Genomic DNA, 22,733 nt, shown 5'->3' with positions numbered 1-22,733 from the left:
CTGTTTTGTTTAGGCCCAAAGTTCAATAAAATAAATTAAACAAATAATTAATAAAGATTCATTTAAATATTCAACATACTTTATAATTTTTTAAAAATTAAAGACAGATTTTTTTTGTTTGTTTTAATGATGATGAGCTGACATGAATCATGTTAGATATATATTGTTCTTGGGTACAGGACTTTAATTTTGCTGGTATCTCTTGTGATTTGTTCCAAAACAGACATGAGATATATATATATATATATATATTACATTTGATGATATTATTTTACATATAATATCATATATGTATATATCATATGGGGGGGGGGGGCATTTTAAGACCCTAAACACATTTTCTTGTAATGTGTACATTAGTGAATTACATTGGAGCATTATGTTATTACATATATATAGTGACCCATAAGCATTTAGTACATTGGTTAAAAAAAAAAAAAAAAATCAAAATCCATATTTGCTATAATGTTATTCTCAGAGTCTGTGCAACATGGTATACAAAATTAACCTTTGGTTTTCTAGCAAAATAATGTGCTACACTTTAATGTTGAGAATACACAGGCTCATATTTCCAAGTAACCTGCAGCTTTATTCTCTGTTGTCTATCTCTGGGTCCACCGCTTTAGCTCTGTCATGTGAAACATCTCTGAGCTCTCCCCATAGATCCATTTGACTCAATTGGCTGTGAACATTTTGACATCTGGCTAGAAATCCAAGAGTTTTACAGGGGTCATGACATGATTGTTCATGTTTTCCTTCTGTTTGGGAGTGTAATGTATCTGTTTGTGCATGTATAAACTCTGCAAAGTCATAAAACTCATATTTTCCCGCACAGGGATTTAATCTATCTAACAGAGAACACTGCTCCAGACTACTCCAAAACGCGGCATTCGAAGTCCAGATTTACTTCTGATTTACTTTCATTTCTCTATGTCATGGCGTGTTTACCAACATAAACACGCCCAAAGGCAGCCACGAAGAAAGAAGGCAAGGCGTTAGAGAATTCAGCCGCCATTCCATGTGTGTTTCTGTGTGAAAGCAAAACCTCTTGCTTAGCCTTCCGAAAACGGACAAATCAGTGGTTACTGTTTATTTATAATGCTGTTTCTGAGCAGTACAACCCAAACGTTTGCTTGTGTACAGCACATTTTACGGAGGACAGCTTCCTGAACCTGGGCGAGTACAAGGCAGGCTATACACAAAGGCTACTCCTGAAAAGTCGAGCGATTCCCACTTTGGTCGGACAATCTTGAGCTTCTGAATGAGAACCTGTAAGTGTGTTTGATTATTTTATGAAGTATCTGCTATTGTCTGTTCAAATGCAGAGTTTTGTGTTGTGGCTCAGTTGTAGACCTCTGCTAACATGCTAGCTAAAGTTTTCTTTAAGTGTATGTTTGTATGTTGGTGGTCTGACAGAGATGTTGATTGTAGCTGCTGTTGTGAGTCGATCTTGAAACAGTTTATATCAATCAAATCACAAGAATCCTAGCTTTTCAATGGTATATTGCATGAGTACCTATGTAAAGCAGCTGTGTACAGCATAGTTAGTCCTGCCGGCAGGGTTGGAATTTACATTGTATCTGAAAGGTGAGAGTGTTACAAAATAAAATCTTACCATCCCCTTGATCATCCACATTTTCTGACTCGGGCTCGAACTGATACGGTAAAACCGACGACGTGTAATTCAGTGCGAGCAGCTCGAGCAGCGCAGGTGTGAAACAGGCTTTAGAGTTGCTTTAGAAACCTTGGAGGCTAACACTAACGGCCGTTACTTTTCTGACACACGCAATTTTTTTTGTCCAATCACAGTTCAGTGGGTCAGTTGGCCAATCAGAGCACTCTGGGCTTTTCGGAAGGAGGGGCTTTGGAGAAATCAGAGCATTTTATGCAGCCTGGCAATAGAAGTATTCAGTAATGTACAGTATTTGACAAGTAATTTGTTGAACATTTAAAGTATGTTAACCTATTCTCTTACAACCAATAAACAACATAATTAAAAATCATGATATGACCCCTTTAAGCACACTTTGGCTTGGGAAGATGCATTAATTCCTCTGATCCTACTGATGCAGACCAGTTTTTACTAGTTCTAGTCACAATTTCCTTTACCTATTGAATTGGATATTTATGTCTTACAAACTGTTTGGGACGCATTTGAAGCTTGTGAAACATGAGAAGCTTGGTGCAATCAGGACTCCTTTACACACATGCAACAAGTCATCACTTTGAGATCTCCAGCTTGTCCTCTCCAGTAAGTAGACGACCAGAAAGAAGGATGAGGACATGTTATGCAGACACAGCTCACGAACCAATGTGAGTCTTTCGCTATCACCCTGCTGCAATGCCTCATAGTTATGTTACATCTCACATACAGATTGCAAGAATTTAAGAATTTAGCAGTGTGTTCCTTACAGATCTTAAATGTCTATGGGGGTTTTGAAGGTTTGATAATACAATGTCGGGGGGGAAAGAAAACATATTTGATGGGCTGCACAATATATTGTTTTGTAATATTATGTAAGGAATAAAACACTTAGGGTTGTACTGTTTTATATATATAAACAGGGGGTGTGTTGGGATAAATTGTCGATTCACATAACTCAAGAGTAATCCTTTTTGTCAAGTGAATGCAAGACGATCTTTAACCGTGACACGTCACAGCTTCACCTCGCAGATACATAATCACAATACGTGTTATTGTCCAGATCATCCAGCTGTAGTGCTTGTGTATCTGCGCTATTTTGAGACTACTGGAAAGCAAGACGATTGCGTCATAACGACACTGCTGTTTGCTGTTCACATGAACTTCTTGATGATTGGATTTTCATCAGTTTTGCTAAAACAATGGCTCGGTTCGTTCGCCTTTTTAAATATCAAATACAGCCAGTGCCCCCCGTCACCTCCAGCCATCTGGAACCACAAAGGCAGGAAGCAGCGGGTTCTGTGAGAACCTGTGAGGTTTTATTTCTCCGTGGTCAGTCCGTGGAAGGAGGATTACAGCTCTAACTGCGACGACCGGACCGCTGCTCTGTCTTTCTACACTGCACTATGTTTTATAATGTGTATTCCCATTGCTCTGCAGCACTGTGTGTGTGTATGTGTGTGTAAGAGAGAGGGAGAGGTATTCACTGGTTGTACTGTTTATGCCTGATGTAGTGGTGCAGTGTTACATAATGGAGCTGACTCAGTATGACAAAGTATGTGTGTGGTGGTTTTTTTTTTTTTTTTTTCTCTTTTTCTTTTTTCCCCCTCTTGTGTGTTGCAGCCACATGCGGTTTTAATTATGCCCTATGGGAGGTGGAAGACAGGTCAGTTTTCTGCAATTAAAAGATGTTTGACTTTTGAAGGCAGGACATGATCGCTGCTGCATGCTGCATACACACTTGAGAAATGGAGGCTGTGAGCGTACTGCAGTAATGCTGAGATATCGTGTAATTTACCACGTCGTGCATGATATTCTCTCTTCATGACACACACCTTATCCTGGTATACGAGTGTGTGCCATCGTTATCTCCTACATCTAACTTGTTTGTTTTGCCTCAGTTCCACTTTCTCTATTGCTTACGCTTATCAAACCTGCTGTCTTTTTGTCAGTCTTTTTCTTATTCTCTGGCTTTCTTTTTATCTATCTACAGTGCTGTGAAAAAGTATTTGCACCCTGATTTCTTCTGTTTTCGTGTATATCTCATACTAAATTGTTTCAGAAATTAAAATAAAATCTAAGATCAAACAAACAAACAAAATAAATCAGGTAAATACTTTTTCACAGCACTGTATTTCCTCCTCTTGTTTTTCCCCATTTATACCTTTGCATTTTTATAGCATATTGTTGAATAATTAATTATTGTCAACACTAGAGACAGTAAGCTCTCTGTATTGTGATTGAGTAGCTCAGTGTTGAGCATACACTCACTCATGAGAACACCAATGTGACATCTCTATATTAATATTTCATTCCTCCATCTGCTGGATCAGAGCTCAGTTCCTGGTGAATGCAGTGAGTAACCTGAGTGCTTCCGTCTCCCCCAGCAGACTGCCGGTGCCCACAAGGTGTCCTATCCTGCCCGTCTGCATCACTGTCTCATGTACTCTGTTGTTGCCAGCTTAACCCCCTGTCCCCTTCCCCTTCTTGTACCAGTAACTGCTTGTAGGAAACCTTCTCAGACCAGAGGATTGGAAAAGCTGCAGAATGTTCTTAGCTTGTGAATTTGGTACTGATGTCTGAAATCTTTCTAGTGCTCAGAAACCATAGTTAATAGTGGATCTGAAAAGCTCCAGGGGGCAGGTTTTTGTCTCTGAGCCCTTTGTGTTGTCTATAGCTGAGAAGACATCCAGGCATGTTTGGCCAGCATGTGTCAAACATTTGGGAGTTCATTATGATTACAACTGAGACATGTTTACTACTAAATGCTCAACATTGGGGTTGAATCACCGTTAAAGCTTTTATGCCGAACATAATAACTTGGGGTTTCCCTGTCAGCGAGTGTTCCAAATAAAATCTCTTTAAATACCCCAAGAACTCATACATCCATCCATATTATAGGGGCAAGATGAAATGCCAGTCCATGGCAGGAACACTCAGGGACGTAACCTGACCTGGGCATTCAGGTATACGGGTAATAATTCTCAACTTGGAGTCACTACGTAACTGAACGTCAGTAAAAGAAAATGGAAGTGTTGTAATTTTGTATCTTCAGTGAATGGAGGCAAGACCAGTCAGAGAGTTTACAAGAAAATATGTGTAAATACTCGTGTCTTATTGGCTGACAGGTCTCAGTTCTGCTAAACACTAGCTCATAGTCAGTCAATGTGAGGGGGGAAATGGATATATGCTCATTTTCACCAGTAAAGGGGTGTAAACCCATACAGTGATAGCTTAGTTGTGCCTCCCCTTGGGTAGCAACAGCAACCTTGCCTAGTCTTGTGTTAGATAGCCAAAAAGTTTTATATTTTATTGGTCTGGTAGTATTGCAAACAGTGATAACCCAGATGAACACTTTTTGTCCCATTTTCACATTTTTTAAGCAATTATCCCTCACACGCAAGAAGCAAAATGCATGGAAACAGTCTATTTGGAACTGATTTAAAAAAAAAAAAAAAAAAAAAAAAAAAAACAGGGGGGGGGGGGGGGGGGGGGCTTTGGCAAATGCATACATGTAATAAACGTATCTGACCTCTTATAACCATCCATAGAGCAAGTTTTGCTCCAGGTAATAGTCATGTCATCTATGAGCATAAAACCTGTTTTGTGATATCACTAAATATGTTAAACAATTACATGGACATACACTTTAATAATTCTGGAATTGCCTAAGACATTTAGTGATGTACACTTGCTGAAAAAAAAAAATTTGTTAAAGTTAGAGAAAATGTAGAATATTGCTGAGAGAAAGGAATCAAAAACTCCAACACATAGTCACATGAATTTTCATGCCATAAAGTTTGAGCGAGCTATTAGTTATTCAAATCGAACCAACTCCTGTAAAGCCTGCGGCCACTTTAGTGTGAGTGTTTGACCCAGCATGGATACTGACAGAGAGGGAGAAAGGAAAAGAGAAAGCACCTGTTTCCTGCTGCTAATGTGTCTAATGGTCTGGTGAAGGAGTGCTTCAGGCTTCACTGGTCTCGCTTTCTCTCTCTCTCTCTCTCACACACACACACACACACACACACACACACACACACACACACACTCTGCAGTCCTGTATATCTTAACTCAATTTCATTTTCTCATAAACATGGTGTGAATAGAAAACATTTGGAAGAAAAGTTATGTTGATTGTAAGTGTAAGTGACTGCAGCGGATGGAAATGAGTCAGCAGTTAAATCACATGTAAGCATGAGTCTGATGGACATGCGTGTGCATGTGTGTGTGTGCAGTAGTAAATTACTCAGGTGTTCCTAGTCAGAATGGTCTTTAATTATGTGTGTGTACGTATTATAGCTCTATAGTTTGTGATCTATCAGTATCCCAGATATAAAAAGACATATGATGATGTGTGTTAGTAGATCCCTGTTGTGGATGGTTGTGAATTGCCCCTCTCTCTCCCTCTCTCTCCCTCTCTCTTTCCGTCTGCCACTGTGTCTCTCGCTACTTCCTCGAGTCCTGCGAGTCACTGTGCTCTCAGTATTGTTAGCCATTTTTGACCCGCCAAGGGAAAAAAAATCCTCCTGTCATTATTTACTACGATCTACGATCTTCCTGTTTGGATGTTTACTCAGTGCCGTTTTCGAGGTAAAAACAACTTGCTCACCAGCTAATTCCGATCTGTCCCATTTGTTCACAGTCTCTATGGAACATGAACAATCTCTATGGAACATGAACAATCTCACAATCTCTATGGAACATGAACAAAGACAAAGCACATGTATTAAAAACAGTTTTTTTGGGGTCAGAAGAGGAAGTGACTTGGTGGTTGGTGGTGCAGTTTTAGTGCCTGTGGGCAGGAAGTTCTCAGCTACAGAGTTAAGAAGGACCTGAGGTACCTCCGTTGGGGTATATGCACAACGTCACGTCTCTATGCTTCCACCCTGAGAAGAGCTTCCAGGAGGTTCTTCTCACAGCCGCTGAGCATAATGCCTGTAGACCCTGGTGTTGAGTACACACTCCAGCTCTCCCTACTTAGGGAAAAGTAATGTGCTGTGGTAAGTGTGGAACAGGTGCATTGGCTGTTTTCCAACAGCCTGTTGGAACAGAGCGTGAGACCTGTGCTTTTGTTTTCCCGAGTTTGTGAAGCAAGATCTGGTCTGTAGCTCAGCTGTTACATCGTTGACATTATTACATTTGAAGTGAGTGTCCATAACCTTTTGAGAATTTCTTGTACTCTCCTTAACAAGAACTATTCAATTCAATTCCTGGACAGGTTTCTGTTTTTCTTTCCCACTGTACTGTAGGAATGATCACAGTAGCAATGGTCAGTGGTAACTCAGTGTTTAAAGTCTCTGGGTTACTGTGGTCAGGAGTTCAAGCCGCAGAGTGGCAAGCTGCTGCCATCAACATTCCTACAGCTGCACTGTAGTGAGACAGAAAACCAAGAACCTGTCAAGGAACTGTACAGTTATTGTTCAGGAGATTTTCCTTAACCCTAAATTCTGACCCTAAATTCCTAAACTGTACAGAAACTGTGCCCTGGTTTTATTGATCAATGTTGGGATCAATGTTCCGTATTGGTTTTACTTTTTGTGAATGTCAACATTAACGCTAATGTAGATTCTACAACACAATGCACAGTTTATTTGTTTTTTTTGCTTTTCTCCGGTGAGCACTATTTCACTAAAATTGCGTATATAATATACTCGTGCCTGTAGAAAAGCAAGAGCTGCATAAGCCTTTCACTTTGCCATGGTGCTACATGTTTTGAAAAGCCAGGTAAGAGGTTTGAGTTGTCTGCCAAAAACTACTTACTCTGCAGGTGGAACTAAAAGGTTTCCTGGAAGAACTATATCCCAGAAAACTAAGATTAGCCACAGTTTCTCCTGAGTAAACATGCCTTAAGTTCATGAGCTCCTAAAAGCTCCTGCAGTGAAAACATGCCTATAATCAGCTCAGTAATCCTGAACTGTATTACAGTTTTAGCTCCTGTATGTACATGTAGGACTGTCACTGTTATCCACTACAATACAATAGCTGCGCACCATGTTAGTCCATCGCAGGTATATTGACGAGTTTGCAAAATGAGTGTACTGATGTACTGTAAAATCACTTCTCTCTAGGCTTAAAGCAGTACTGCAGTGTGTTACAAACTGATTTCTATCTGCCACATCTGAAGCACGTGCGTCAAGAATTTCAACTTTTCGTTACTGACAAACGAACAGAAAATCTGTTTACACTAATTTCACTTATAATGAACTAATAATCCAAGGGCAGTTGCTGAACTCTGTCAAGAAATGTTTAAAATGCATGACAGGAATTCAAAACTACAACTGGTACACGTAAGATTAAAGGTGTAGGGATGGGAGATATTATTGAACATCTTACAAGAGCTGTTTGTATATAGTGTTCTCCAGATTTCTAGCTTTCTTACACTGTTGTAGCCCTGTCCAATCAGGTAGGTAAGGCAATAGGTGCGTAGGTCAGACTGAAACTACAAATGTTTCCACCTGAAAAAGAATTGCTGCTTAATTTACAGATACTGCGGAATTCTACAACAATGACCTGAGAAGATCCGTTAAAATCAGCACATGACTGGATTAGGTCCTACACTGACTTTACCTTTCTAAATGTGCTACATATGTTGTATATACACACACCCCATGTTTATCACCCTCTGGACTGCGTTGTGCTCCACATGCTCGGTCACCCTCAAATGGTCTCTGTGTCTGTCTAAGGCTGCAGATACCAAAGTCAATTTTGGCTTCGGCGCTCATACTGTCAGCCAGCATACACACCCTATGCAATAACGATCCCATCTCATACCAGCCTTGGCAGCCTCCCTGGTGCCTCTATTGGTGTGTGTCCACACCACACCATCAGGAACATCTCAACTGCATAATGACAGTGCTTCAAAGCTTCCTTTTTGCCTTCCTGGTCGGCCTTGATTCCTTCTTCGTTTAAAAACGGATCTTTCTTATTTAAGATGGTGGAGATTGCAGTGGATCAACTTGCTAATTCAGCACGTGCACACATTTACACTGTGCCTCCTGAATCACTGTTACTATGCCAACATTCACACACCGAGAGCTCGCTGAATTAATTGGAAGAGGTCATGAATGGGTTATACAAACTCCATGTGACACGTGGAGCGAATAGTAAGGTCTGCCCTGTGTGAGTGGGTGCATATTTGTGTGGGTGTCTCTGTACTCGTTTTGTGCACGTTACATGATAAAGTGGCATGGAATGGCTTGTATTATTAAAGCAATGCTCCCAATGTTTTTCAATGTAATCTCTATTGGCTACATCTGTGCTATATGTGTGTGTGATTACCACTGACTAGAATTTCAACACCATTTCCAAGACCGGAGGGGAAAAAAAATAAAGATTGTTTACTAGGAAAACACTTATAATGAAAGTCCAAGGGCAGATGTTGGGGCTATTATGGGGAAACGTACTTTTTTGTTGTTTTTGTAAATCTCTTTTATTTATTTATTTTTGATCCTGTGTGTAAAACCACAGCTTTGGTACGATTTTGTCGAATACCTTTATTGTTAGTGTAATGGCTGTAGTTTTGAATTCTCATTACATAGGCATGCACTTTTAATATTTATTGACCAAGTTCAACAACTGCCCTTATACTTGCATTGTAAGTGATTTTTTGAGTAAGCTTTCTCAGTACAGGAAAACGTGTCAGTGCTTGTCCATGGTAATCGGACATCCACTACAAATGCAATGCATAGAGATTAGGTTAAAAAAAAAAAAAAACACTGAAGTGTTCCTTTAAGGTAAACAAAGCAATTTCTTCCTATTGCTATTTACCCTAACTTGCTCTTTAACTGCTATGCAAGAAATAACTGTTATTATACAGTGTTTTTTAAATTAATTAATTAATTAATTTTTTATTTTAAAAAGCTTAGCACCACTTACTTCACAAGTATTCAATAGTTTATCAAAACATATTGTGTTATAAAACCTTGTATCAATAGCAAACTCATTCAGCTCTTGTAGTGAGAAACAGAGGAACCAGGCTCACTTCCTCTCTACCACTTTGGCCTGTGATGAATGATTTCCCAGGTAACATGTTGTTATTGAGGTTCAATGAAGTTTACTATTCAGTTCCATGTATAATTTCCTTCTCTTTGAAAGACAAAAAGCAAAAACAAACAGGGCCTGGTCCAGTAACAAAGAGTGGTGTGTGTTTAATGGGAGAAATTTACAAGATTGCAAGTTTAATTTTACACTCTTTCTTATAATACGTTATTTAACACTCTGGTGCTGTGTGTTTGTGAGAATGGGTCGTATAATATAGTGTGCAAAACCTGTTTCTAGCTCTGTTAACCTACAGCCAGGTCACACTGATTTATACCTATGTATGTAATTATGTCATAGGACTTTAAGAACCACTCAGTAATCTAATGGCTAATTTAAGGTGCAAGACATGCATTACCCAGGTAAAACATACATATACTAAAGCTACAAAACATACACCCTTGATGGTACCAAGCCAGCGACCCTTTATTTCTGAGAGTGTATGACTAAATCAGTAATTTTCCCAATAATTTCTAAAGTGTAATCTAATATAATTTCTCAGACTACCTTTGATTTCAGTGTACTGTTGTGTAAATGTAGCAAATGAAATAACTCCTTTAGTAGTCCTTAAAAGCAAAAGAGTAAATCGTAGAGTGCTATACGTGTTAAAACATATAAGCATTAATGTACATCAGTCTTTCTTTGGAGAAAAATTGGGCAGTGTTTTGCATTGTAATTTGATTGCTTTTGGCAGCGTTTATACTAATAGTTTATGATTCATTGGTGTTGAAAATACAAGACAGTAATCAATAAAGAAGAAAAGCATTGTAATCTGAGTACAGTTATATCCAAATGGGTCATATTCTGATTACAGGTACTTGATTTTTTTGTTTTGTTAATGTTTTAGAAAATGTCAAAAGTGCAGTACTTTTATGAGGGAATTTATACAGCTGGTGAGTACAAGTATAGACATCATTTTAGAAAGTGCCAAATAAACCATAAAAACAGTGAAAACCAGAACCATAAACTTAAACAATGGATACTAGACAAAGACATGCAGACTAAGGACAACGCTGCGGCACACGACAACACAAGAACAACAAAATCTGGACAATAAGGTGCTGAAACAAAGGAACTTGTATAAAAGTGCTAATTAGGGTGAAATGAGACACAGGTGCAAGAGGTAGGAAACGTGATCTGGTGGGACTGATGGGTAACGTAGGTCAGCGCCCCTTTGTCACATTCCTAACAACTCTTGACAATTAACAATTAACTTTTGACAATTTAATGACAATTAAAATGTTAAATAGTCCAATTTTAAGAGTTGCAGGTATTTTATTTAAATAGACTGACACTATTTTAATTTTGAGAAGTCAAAATTAAAATTGTGTATGGATATAATATGTGCCCCCTGTAAAACACACAGGCGATTCGGATATTGCTAATACATTTATGTAGCTTACTTTTAAATAAGTTTGATGATAATTGGTGTTTATAGCAGAGTAAATTATACCATAACTTATTGATGCCGTTTTAAGCAACCAAGTGGTAAAAGTTAAATTCCAGGTGAAGACTTTGATTCTATATTGTATGTGAGTTTATGTTAGAACACTCAGCATATTGGGGAAACTGGTATAACCCCTTTTGCCTCGGTTCTGAACATCTAAACAGTTATTTTGTAATAGTATTATTCTGGCATTTTGACAATGTACATACAGTTCAAAATTATTCAAAATGATTCAACTCCCAGTGCAAATCAGGTTTATTTTCAATATTTACAGACTTCCAGCAATGAACAACTCAAACAAAAGCAATTGAAATAGTTCAACACAACGAATGCTTCAAGTTGTTTCCTCAAATTCAGCTGAAAATGCAACTTATAATGATTTCTCCAGTCACAAAATGATTCAACCCCCTGAATAGAATCCCTCACAACAGCACAAATATGCAAAACAGGTGTTGTCTCACACACACTTGACAAACCTGAGCAATGGGGGTTGAATAATTTTGATTGCAACTATAGAATAACTAATAATCTAATAATACGTAATTATGATATTGTGAGAACTCTAATTTATACAAATGCATACTCCTGTGTACATAAATTTACTACCCAACACTGGTCTGATGTCGGATCCTGCTTTCTCCCCAGCAGTGTGGGTTAAATCTACATGTAATGCACCTCTTTCCGGGTCTAATCTGAGAGCACACATCTGATTTGTGTCATATACTGTATATTAACCTGCACCTCTGTGCTGCTCTTTCTGCAGGTCTTCCAGAACAGTACTACAGCCTGGTGTGGTTCCTGAGCCCCATCTTGGGCCTCATGTTCACTCCTTTGATAGGATCAGCCAGTGACCGCTGCACTTTGCGCTGGGGTCGCCGCCGGCCCTTCATTCTGGCACTGTGTGTGGGTGTGCTCTTCGGCGTAGCGCTCTTCCTCAACGGATCTCTAATAGGTGAGCCCCCGGATGGGGGTGGAGCTTCTTGCTCAAGCCCCACAGGACATAAATATACAGCGATACTATAAATGCACAAAGAGGGCCTTGGAGGTGATGACCTAACCTTGTCTGACCTTGTTGTGCTGCATATGTTCTTAATAAGGTAGTCGTATTTATTTAGAATCAAATGCATCAATGCGTTTACTTGAGGAAATGACTTTCCTTGTGCGATCAGTTCAAATCAGAAATCAGTACTTAAATCGTTCGTTTTAAAAATGCACTTTTCCAGACTCACTTCCTGTTTCTGTGAGGTGTGTCATGTCTTTCTCAAAACCACAGTTTCTATTAGCAAGGAACAAAGTACCTGACACCTTAACGCATGACTTTCACATACTTATTGTAGTTTATTTGAACTTCAGTCAGGTTTACAGTAATTCTTCAAACAATAGACTGAAATGATAAATGCACTATAGCTATATGTGTCTTCTTTATCATTGCTGATGGTAGTATGAATCTCAAATCCCCAAACTACAACATATCCCAAAGTATTGCAGATGATAGACACACTCATGGGTTTATTAACCTAGTCTTAATCTGTTGCGTCTGTAGCGCATAGCCAGCATGGAGCCAGGAGTGGAACATTTTCTTACAATGGACCCCTGTGCAAGCTTTACATTTAGGCTCCATTCAAATAAAGAATTTGAATATGCATACCCCAACACATTCAAAAATGTCATTAATTAGTAACCTCGTAGCCCCGGTCAGTAGTACTGTCTACACCTGCTTAACATGGGTCAACACTAAAATCGTGAAATAGAAAGCAAGCATTGCTACTAATCAACAAGTCATTCACAGGGATGTAAATAATGACATTTACACCCGCTTCACTCTTTGCCATTGGACAATTTCAACTAATTTAGCAGTCTTTTCATAAAATATTTAAAGAGAATTAAGGTGTTTAAAATATTTTTAGGCTACACCTAAAATCACAATTTTTTAAAACAAATTTATTACAATGACATTTTCAGTGTACAGTACTTTAAAATAAACATTAGTTAGTTAATATTTGCAGTTGAATTACGACATGGCGTGTGAGCCAGCTTTGTTTCTGAGTGTGACCTCTTTTTACCCTTTAATAGCGGTTTTGTTTGTGATGGAGAGAAAGAGAAGGAGAGAGTAAACTATCTGCTCTCACACTACTCATAATGAGTACTTTGTGTATGTGTGAGTGCGAGACTGTAAACCCGGTCCGTCTCGGTGACATGGGAAAGGACTAGGAACCAGTTCACAGGGAAATATTTCCTGTTGTGCCCCATTTTACCTTTTATTGGCTATCTAGAACAACTTCCTGTCTCCTGTATCCAGCATTAGCTTGCTGTGTGCCGCTCTATTGTCAGGGGGTGGGGGGGTGGGGGGTGTCTTACAGCTCAAACATGAAAGTTAGACCGTTTCTCGTTCTTGCGTTCTTTCTGCCTCTCCTTTTGTCTATCTCTCTCGCCTTCTCAATTTTTTTTTTCTTACTCTCACACCATCAATGTCAAACATTATTTAAAAAACAAAACACAAATGTACCCTAGACATCTCAAACCTTTGTACCTCATGTGGATATTTGAGCTTCTTTGTTTAAGCCAAGCACGGAGTAAAGTTTGATTAATTCTATCGGAATTTGTCAGAGCCCGTCAACTGGTAACCATGAATGCTATGTTGTAAAAATACGAACAGTTGTGTTGTTTTTGATGACCGTTTCATCGCAGAATAATGAGATGTTTTCTAATAATATTGCTTTTCTTATAATAACAAGATATTTTCTTATAACATGATGTTTTCTTGCAATAACAGGATGTTTTTTGTAATAACAGGATGCTAGTAGAGATGTTTTTTTTTTTTTTTTTTCTGTGACAGTAATGTACTTCTGTAGGTAGGTACAGTAAATCAAGCCAGTGCTTATTGCTGGCTTGGCTTGTTCTCTTGTGTGCTCTGATCATGTTGTCCTGTTTGTGTGTGTGTTTGTGTGCTATGTGTCAGGTTTGGCTATAGGAGACGTGCCCAACAAGCAGCCTATAGGCATCGTTCTGACGGTGCTTGGAGTGGTCGTGCTGGACTTCTGTGCTGATGCAGCTGAGGGGCCCATCAGAGCATATCTGCTGGATGTGGCTGACACAGAAGAGCAGGATATGGCTCTCAACATCCACGCTTTCTCAGCAGGTACATTTATATATGTACACGCCTAAACACACATCTAAATACCTTTACATTTATTCATTTAGCAGATTGCTTTTTACAAGCGAAGCGATATATCAAGCGGAGAACAATACAAGTAGTGCTACCATACAAGATTAGGTTAAACTAACATGAGAGTTAGTAGGAAGTTAATCAGGACCTAATCAGGATTTACCAACTTTGTGCACTGTGATCAAGGTCATAATCCAAACTGCTTTACTAACCAGAGTGTGTATCTTTAGGACTGGGAGGTGCTGTGGGCTATGCACTTGGTGGTCTTGACTGGACAAACACCTTCCTTGGTCAGGCTTTTAAGTCCCAGGAACAAATCCTGTTTGTGTTTGCAGCTGTAATATTCATCGTCTCAGTGACACTGCACCTCTTCAGCATTGAGGAGGAACAGTATATCCCGCAGCAGGAACGACTGGATGAGGAGGCTGATGGGACAGCCTCTGATAAAATGAATGTCCTGTTTGGTCTTCCGACATCGCAGCAGCAGCTCGATCTGATGTCTGAGGATGTGCCCTATGAGCGTGAAGTCCACTCAGTTGAGCCAGAGCTGGACTTCCTGGATGTGGAGCTGGTGCGCAGTAAGAGTGACTCAGTGCTGGCCATGGCTGATGGCACACTGGAGCATGAGGCACTCTTCTTGCGCCAGATAGAGCCTTCCATCTTTCATGAGCGCTTATCATCCTACCACGGCAGCCAAGAGTTCCCACTTGGGCGCTTCAGCTTCAGCCGTCACTCATCCTTGGTGCACGAACCAGAGGGTGAAGAGGTGCCACTCCATGCGGAATCCAAAGCCCCCAATGGCCAACTAGCAGGGAACAGTGATACCGTCGGACATTCCCAGCCACTTCCAACAAATGCGCTCAAATCCTCCAGTGCTGGAGCTGCCATCCGGCGCCGGCGCCACACCTTCTACCGCCAGTCGTCCTGTACTTTCTCCTACTATGGACGCCTGGGCTCACACCGCTACCGCTACAGGCGTGCCAACGCCGCCGTGCTTATAAAACCATCACGCAGCATGAACGACATCTACGAGATGCAGCAGCGTCAGAGGAGGGGGCAGCGGCACAGGGCTCGGCACCAAAGTGGAAACACTACATCGAGCGGAGACACTGAAAGTGAGGAGGGTGAAATGGAGACTACTGTACGCCTTCTCTGGATGTCCATGCTAAAAATGCCCAAAGAATTACTGCGGCTGTGTCTTTGTCACCTGCTCACCTGGTTCGCCATCATCGCTGAGGCTGTGTTCTACACTGACTTTATGGGACAGGTCATCTACGAGGGTGATCCCACGGTGAGTTAATAGGCACATAAGGATGGCACAATAGTAACATTTTGAAGACATGTAATAGAGGTGTAACCATGCACTGACTTATATTGATTTATAACCCTGTGAACCAGGAAGTCATGGTTTTACAATTTCTTGTTCCTAGTCACTCAGGTGTACTAACAAAAGTGTAAAATATCAACGGGAATATACTTCAAATATATTTTTCTCATATGAATTCATAGGGGTGCCAATAATTGTTGCATACCTATATTTAACAACGATTTTTTTTATTATATATAAACCTATGTTGTGTTTGCAATTGTTTGATATCCATGAGAGCGGAGTATTTTGTTTTTAACAAGATCAAAAGGTTAAACAATAAAGACAGTTTTTCATAGCCTTCTTTGCTCATATTGACCAAGGGTGCCGATATTAGTGGAGGGCACTGTACATTTAATAAAAGTTTCTGGAGTCATAGCAAAAACATCTGGAATGTTTTCCACAAAGAAAGAGTGAAACATCAGTCTATTTTGTTAATTATTCATTGTTCAGGTTCTGAAATTGTCTTCATGTTGATTGTCAGTACGTTATGCATTCTAGATAGTTCTGAGTCCCTGTGTTTGTGCTCTTAGGCTCCTTCAAACTCCACTGAGCTGCAAAACTACCATAAAGGAGTGCAGATGGGCTGCTGGGGCCTGGTAATCTATGCTGCCACTGCTGCTGTCTGCTCAGGTCTGTTAAATACAATATAACAAATCTACAATATGATGAAGAGTCTCAGGACAAACATGCAAATACCTGGATGTAATGTAGTTTCTTGTTCTGATGAAAATAATTCTGTGTAATTCCTCAATCAGTGGTAGTCTATAGGTACGGCATAGGTTTCCCAGGATACACTGATATAATCTCCTATAGAGAATATAAAGGGATTCTGGGTTCTTGCTACAGTTCATGTTGTAGGACTTAAATGTATAGTATGTAATGTGGGACCAATCAGAGCATAGATAAGCGTATTCAGAAACAAGTTTAAAAAAAAAAAAACTGACCCATGGTCATATGTTCCAAATGAAAATATTGTATTTATATATCACGGTTATAAATTTCTGTAGATTTTATTCTATATCTGTTTGTTTCTTCTTGTAAAGCTTTACTCCAAAAGTACCTGGACAACTTTGACCTCAGCATAAGGATCATCTACATTCTGGGCACCCTGGGCTTCTCTGCCGGCACAGCCATCATGGCCATCTTTCCCAACGTCTACATGTCCATGGTGATGATCAGCAGTATGGGTATCATCTCCATGAGCATCTCCTACTGTCCATATGCTCTACTGGGCCAGTACCATGAGATCAAAGAGGTGAGATGGCACAAATTCAGAATAGAGAAAAAAAAAAAAGAAGTGATCTCAGTGGCTCTGTTTGTGATGTGGGTGTGAGTGCCAGATGGGCTGATTTGAGTATTTCAGTATATACTTGGCATTAGGCCAGGGGTGTCCAATCTTATCCATAAAGGGCCGGTGTGGGTGCAGGTTTTCATTCCAACCAAGCAGAAGCCACACCCGAGTCTATTGCAAGCCAAGATCAACTGATTAAACAAGTGGAATCGGGTGCTTGGTTGGAATGAAAACCTACACCCACACCGGCCCTTTGCGGATAAGATTGGACACCCCTGCATTAGGCAAATTATGCAAATTATGCATATTTTTAAATATCAATGTTAAAACATTGAAATGTGGGCCCCATTCCTATATTTTGCCTAGGGCTCCCAAATCACTAAACCCGCCCCTGCAGAGGAAAATGGTCAGACTTGTTTAAGCTGACAGAAAGATGAAAGTAACTTAAATACTATATAACTACCATTTATAACAGTGGTGAGCAGAAAAGCATCTCAGAACATGCCAAATCTTGCAATGTGCATGGGCCACAACAGCAACAGACCACATCAGATTCCACTCCTGTAAGCCAAGAATGGGAATCTGAGACTACAGTGGGCACAGGATCACTGAAACTGGATAGTTGAAAATTGGAAAAACCTCACCTGGTCTTTTTCCAAGTGGTTGGCTAGAGTGGAACCTGATGTGGTTCTTTGCTGTTGTAGCCCACCTGTATCAAGGTTTGGAATGTTGTGTATTCAGAGTGATTATTTGAGTTATGAATTAAGATGACACACATCTGACTGTATTTGCTGATACGGACTTGCGATGGTGGATTTTTCCTTTAAGGAACAAACAGGGCTTGGACCATACAATTCATTACCTATGATTCTTTTCAACTGTTCCACAGTATATCCATCACAGCCCTGGCAACTCAAAGCGAGGCTTCGGCATCGACTGCGCAATACTGTCCTGCCAGGTGTACATCTCTCAGATCATCGTGGCGTCAGCATTGGGTGCAGTGGTGGACGCAGTGGGCAGCGTGCGTGTCATCCCCATGGTGGCATCCGGTGGCTCTTTCCTGGGTTTCCTGACCGCTTGCTTCCTGGTCATCTATCCAGGAGATGGTGATGGGGAGAAGAGTGAGCAGAACAAAGCTCTCACTAATTCTAACAACAGAGAGAATGACACCAGCACAGAGAAGCCCACTGTCCTCAAGCTTACACGCAAAGGCACCACCACAACCTGCAAAGTGGAGTGCGAATCCACGCTGTAATGAAGATGAGCGGCTGTGGAGCTCACATTCCCTCTATCCTAACAGAGTTCAGCGTGCACTGGGGAATGATGTAGATTTAATTTGTTTCTTCATTTGTTTTGGGAGGTGGCATTGTCAGTCTTGATCCTCATGGCCACCAGGGGGAACAGGACACTCGAAATGACAAGGGCATTGTTGTCTCTCTTTCTTTCTATACATATATATTTCTCTATTTAAGCATGCACGTCATCCAATCAAAGATCCTACTTCCACTCCAAGTGCAAGACTTAATCCTGTAATCTAATCTAATTGAAATGAGAATTATTTGTGTAAGATAATCACTTGGATTCTAGGTTTTGTTTCCATTGACGATTGTTCCTTCATGTTTGATTGTTTGGTTTTATGGCCTCCCGTCCAGGAAGACGAAGTTTCCCAAGTACATTTACATTAAGTAATATTTACTCCTTGTTTTTATACGTGTCAACTCGTCGTGGCTTTATGTGAATGTGTGATCAGCAGCAAGGCACCCAAAGGTTTAAAACGGACTCAAATCCTTGTTTCTGTATTTCGTTAACCTTTCCATAGTGTTTTAGTTTGTGCAAAACTGCTAAAAATCTGTGCTGGGAGAAGGAATTGATTCTCCTTCAACGATTCCTACCTTTTCCAGGGTCCTCTGCTCCACCTATGAGCAGTACATATAAAAAATTTCAACACATATCCAAATCTTCCACCCATTGGTGGAAATGCTTTACTCCTTAACAAATAATGCCGTAACGAATCTCAATGCTGCGTCTGAGTCTTCATGGAGCGAACGAGTAAATATGTGAGGATAGTGGAAGATCCCCTGTGTATCTTTCAGTTCAGTTTTCATTTGTAACAGGATGTGATTGGAGTCAGCTCAGTGGTTTTGTAGTTTGAGTGCCTGAACGTGGGGCTTGAGGTGATTTGGTAAGGTGCTTGAGGAGCATTTCAGTGTCAGTGCTCACTGTTTTCACTTTTTGTCAGAACTTAAGCTGTGTAGTGAATTCAGTAAAAAAAAAAAAAAAAGTTGGTTTTAGTTTAGTTCTTGACCTTTCTGTGTGCTTCTCTTGAATGGAGGGTGCTTGGGACTGAAGTGCTGCACCATCACTAGTAATGTTTACATTCTCCTTCACTGCTGCATGTTGGAAGTCATTTTTAGACCCTTCCACACTGAGATCTCCCAATTTTCTTGTCATCTCTGGCACCTTGGCTCTTCCGTGGCCTCTGATTCAGTTCCAGTTTACTCCACAGCCGTGCAATACATCTGTGATGGTGGACGCTGGGGTGGTTGTGTGCTTAATCTTTCCAGCTGGTCTTCTGGGATTGTTACATTTGGTGTAAAGTGGTGAGATTTCTGACTTGCTAAAGGCTGGATGACCAGTCATGATCTTAAGTCAGGACCCTATTGGGATATTTACAAGACACGATATTTACTTCCATGTTGCTGTTTAGCATGTCAGACACTCTGAAGCATGTTGACAATGTTTGTGTTTCCCTCGAAGCAGATTTGTACTTATAGCAATCTTTATACAGTATTAAAACAAAGTCCTAAGCTGAAATATGTTTTTTTGGAATGTTGATTTAAAAGAAGAAGAAGAAGAAAAAAAAACAATGAACCAAACTTGAAGAAATATATATGTATACACACAGCTTATTTTCAGACAAATCAGACACAGTTGCAATAATAATGTTACTTGCCTCAGAACGTGTGGACGTTTGAGCGCTGAATTTTTCTACCTAGTGCATGAGGATGCTGCATCCTATATACTAAAGAAATGCAATACATTTTATGAAGGCCATTTAGCCTCTATAATGAACATGTAAAAAACATGTTATAATGCATTTATAAGGCATTGTTGTTAACATTGAATTGTTAAAATAACGTGTCAAGTATTAACAGTGTACCACAACGACACTATCTGTATCTCTAACTGTTCAGTTAAAAAACAAAAAATCCCTATCTATATTCTGTTTAAAACATGAAGTGGGTGTGGCCTAAACCAAATGTAATTTTTTCATTATAATATGAACCCAATCACAATGCTCCCAAAGGAAAACTCTGGACAAAATTCCAGAGGAAAAAAAATTAGCTACATCATTCAAGGTCATAATTTGTCGCAACTTGATATATGTTTGAGGGATTTAAAAAAAAAAAAAAAAAAAAAAAATCCTGCTCAGTTTTTTTTTTTTTTTTTTTTTTTTGTGTACCTATTAGTTTTGTCTGTACCAACCCATGTTATTTTCTTCCAGATTTACTTGGTTTAATTTCCCAAAGTATAAACTAACTAGTAGTCTAATTTAAACTACCACAACTCTGAGCAGGCAGTTACTAATGATGGATGAATGAACATTGTAAATGCACTTTGTTACTGTTCATGTTAATGAGCATGGTCTTTATTTGTCCCACAGGCTTTATATCTGTATTTATGTCCGTTTAACATTATCTGTCCTCTCCAAATACTGTATTCATATTTGACTATATACCGAATAAGAATTTTCAAAATATCTCACACTTTATGTAGAGCTGTCAAGTGCTGCTTTATACATTCTTATAAATAAGAAAAATAATAAATATTATAAAATATTTGAGTTATAGCAAAAAAAAAAAATAACGCTACAATACATTAAAAGTTTAATACATCTTGAGTTCAAGAAAATACAAAAATTGGAAAAAGTATAGTGCTCAATTTATCTGTTAAGCATAATATGCAAGCTAAGTTTCCTGGACATGTTATGTACACTACATTGTACTGTATTAACAATTAATAACGTAAAGTGCAATTTTCATTAATGATTATAATAATATGTACAGTATAATGCCTTTAAAATGTTTCATAACATAGATATGGTGGATATAGATATGGATATAAATATGGCCTTCATAGAAAGTGTTACTGATATGTACTCATTACTTAAAATATTAGAGACTTGGCATAAGTTATTGGACAGGTCTCCTATTTTTATTTTTATTTTTTAAATACTTGAAGTGTGCTGTGTTAGTTTTTTTCAATGATCCAAAAAAGTGTATGGTAAAGACCTGGATGAAGGGATGCTCGGTTGGACTTGATTTGGTTAGCTTTGCTCTATAAGGAGGTGTGTTCAAGTCACGTGAATGTAACTATTGTCATATTATTGTTTTACTATGAGCAAAAGATCTGACATTGCAAAGAACTTGCACACGGGCTGTCATCCCTGACTCGGATTATGCATAGTCTTGGACTACGAAGGATTTCCGATGAAGTTGCATCTTTTACTGTGCAAGTTAGTTCAAGACAAGGCTTAATCCTTGTCTTAAAGGATGCCCGCACAGAGTTTTAAGAATCATCTTGCAAAAGAAAAAAAAAAACTGTGGATATTTATTTTTCAGCGCTTTCATGTTATACAAAATGCTTTGGCTTTATTTAAGGAAGAAAATATAATTGCAGAGAGATCTATTATTAAGTGTTGTACTAAATGCAAATTAGTATGCGAAGTATGTGTTGGAAAAGATCAGAGAGCTGTGAGCGTGTGTTGTGTATGCGTGTGTGTGTCTGTGTAATGTCAGAATTAGACTTTAGCTTTACATTTCCTAGTTTACAGACATTAATTTAAAGCAAATGTCACTTAAGTCAATGATTCTCATTATATGTAGTTCAAGGTATGTGATTACTGAATAATCTTTTATCATTGCCTCATTATGATTGTGTCTTTGTTCCGTGTTCATCATTATAAAGAAAGTAAGTGGATGTTAACACTGTTACAACAGACAAAATGTATGAAGGAGAATAGAATATCTGCAGTGTACTATATGCCTCTTATTTGAAAGTTGTATATATTCCTTTGAAATAGCTTCTTTTGCTGCTATTTAAAAAAAAAAAATCTGATTATTTTTGTTAGTTTCATTTTCTAAGAAATGTACATAACATCTGTAAATATGCACAAGCCTTCAAATGTAGACTTATTCAGGAACACTGTATTGAACGCACCTTTAAAGAATCACTGAAAGAAACATTGCTGATGCGTCTCCTTTTTCATCTGGTCCTTTCCCTGTATAACTGCATGTATGGTATGAGTGATTTATGGCTACTATATATATATATATATATATATATATATATATATATATATATATATATATATATATATATATATATATATATATATATATATATATATATATATATAAAATTAGCGGAGTGCAAGGGTTTGCATGTGATTAGGATGAAGAAAACAAAGAACTATAATTTAGAGCAACAAAAATAACAAAAAAGGGGGTCAAATAGTGTTTACTAAGTGGAAAAATGTATTAACTGTGTGTGTGTGTGTGGGGGGAGGGTGTGTGTGTGTGTTGCATGTCCCTTTGTAATCTGTCATCATATATACCCATACTTTTATAACTGCCTCCAGTCTCTTTTGGATTCTATCAATTGCAATTTTCCAATTAATAATTATTGGAATAAATATAAGTATCTTTTTGTATTACATACCTTGAAATTTAACATGAAGTCACGATTCATTTTGAATAATGATTTATAACCTCAGAT

The 22,733-nt window shown here is 38.9% G+C and overlaps 1 protein-coding gene across 3 annotated transcripts in view; it reads left to right on the top strand.

Moving 5' to 3' along the window:
- LOC108257431 (solute carrier family 45 member 4) overlaps window positions 1-22,251 on the top strand; it is a 52,650-nt gene extending 30,399 nt beyond the window's left edge. For all 3 annotated transcript variants that reach the window (XM_017455190.3, XM_017455191.3, XM_047150441.2), the window contains 6 exons: window positions 11,893-12,081; window positions 14,089-14,268; window positions 14,526-15,586; window positions 16,195-16,294; window positions 16,708-16,919; window positions 17,845-22,251. In XM_017455190.3, the coding sequence (XP_017310679.1) occupies window positions 11,893-12,081; window positions 14,089-14,268; window positions 14,526-15,586; window positions 16,195-16,294; window positions 16,708-16,919; window positions 17,845-18,210 (2,108 nt within the window). In that variant the 3' untranslated portion in view covers window positions 18,211-22,251. The remainder of the gene's footprint in view (window positions 1-11,892; window positions 12,082-14,088; window positions 14,269-14,525; window positions 15,587-16,194; window positions 16,295-16,707; window positions 16,920-17,844) is intronic.
- Window positions 22,252-22,733: the final 482 nt, after the last annotated feature.

This window comes from Ictalurus punctatus, chromosome 24 (genome assembly GCF_001660625.3).
Source record: "Ictalurus punctatus breed USDA103 chromosome 24, Coco_2.0, whole genome shotgun sequence".
NCBI lineage: Eukaryota > Metazoa > Chordata > Actinopteri > Siluriformes > Ictaluridae > Ictalurus > Ictalurus punctatus.
The sequence above is the reverse complement of the archived record's forward strand: the minus strand, read 5'-3'. Positions and strand labels throughout refer to the sequence as shown.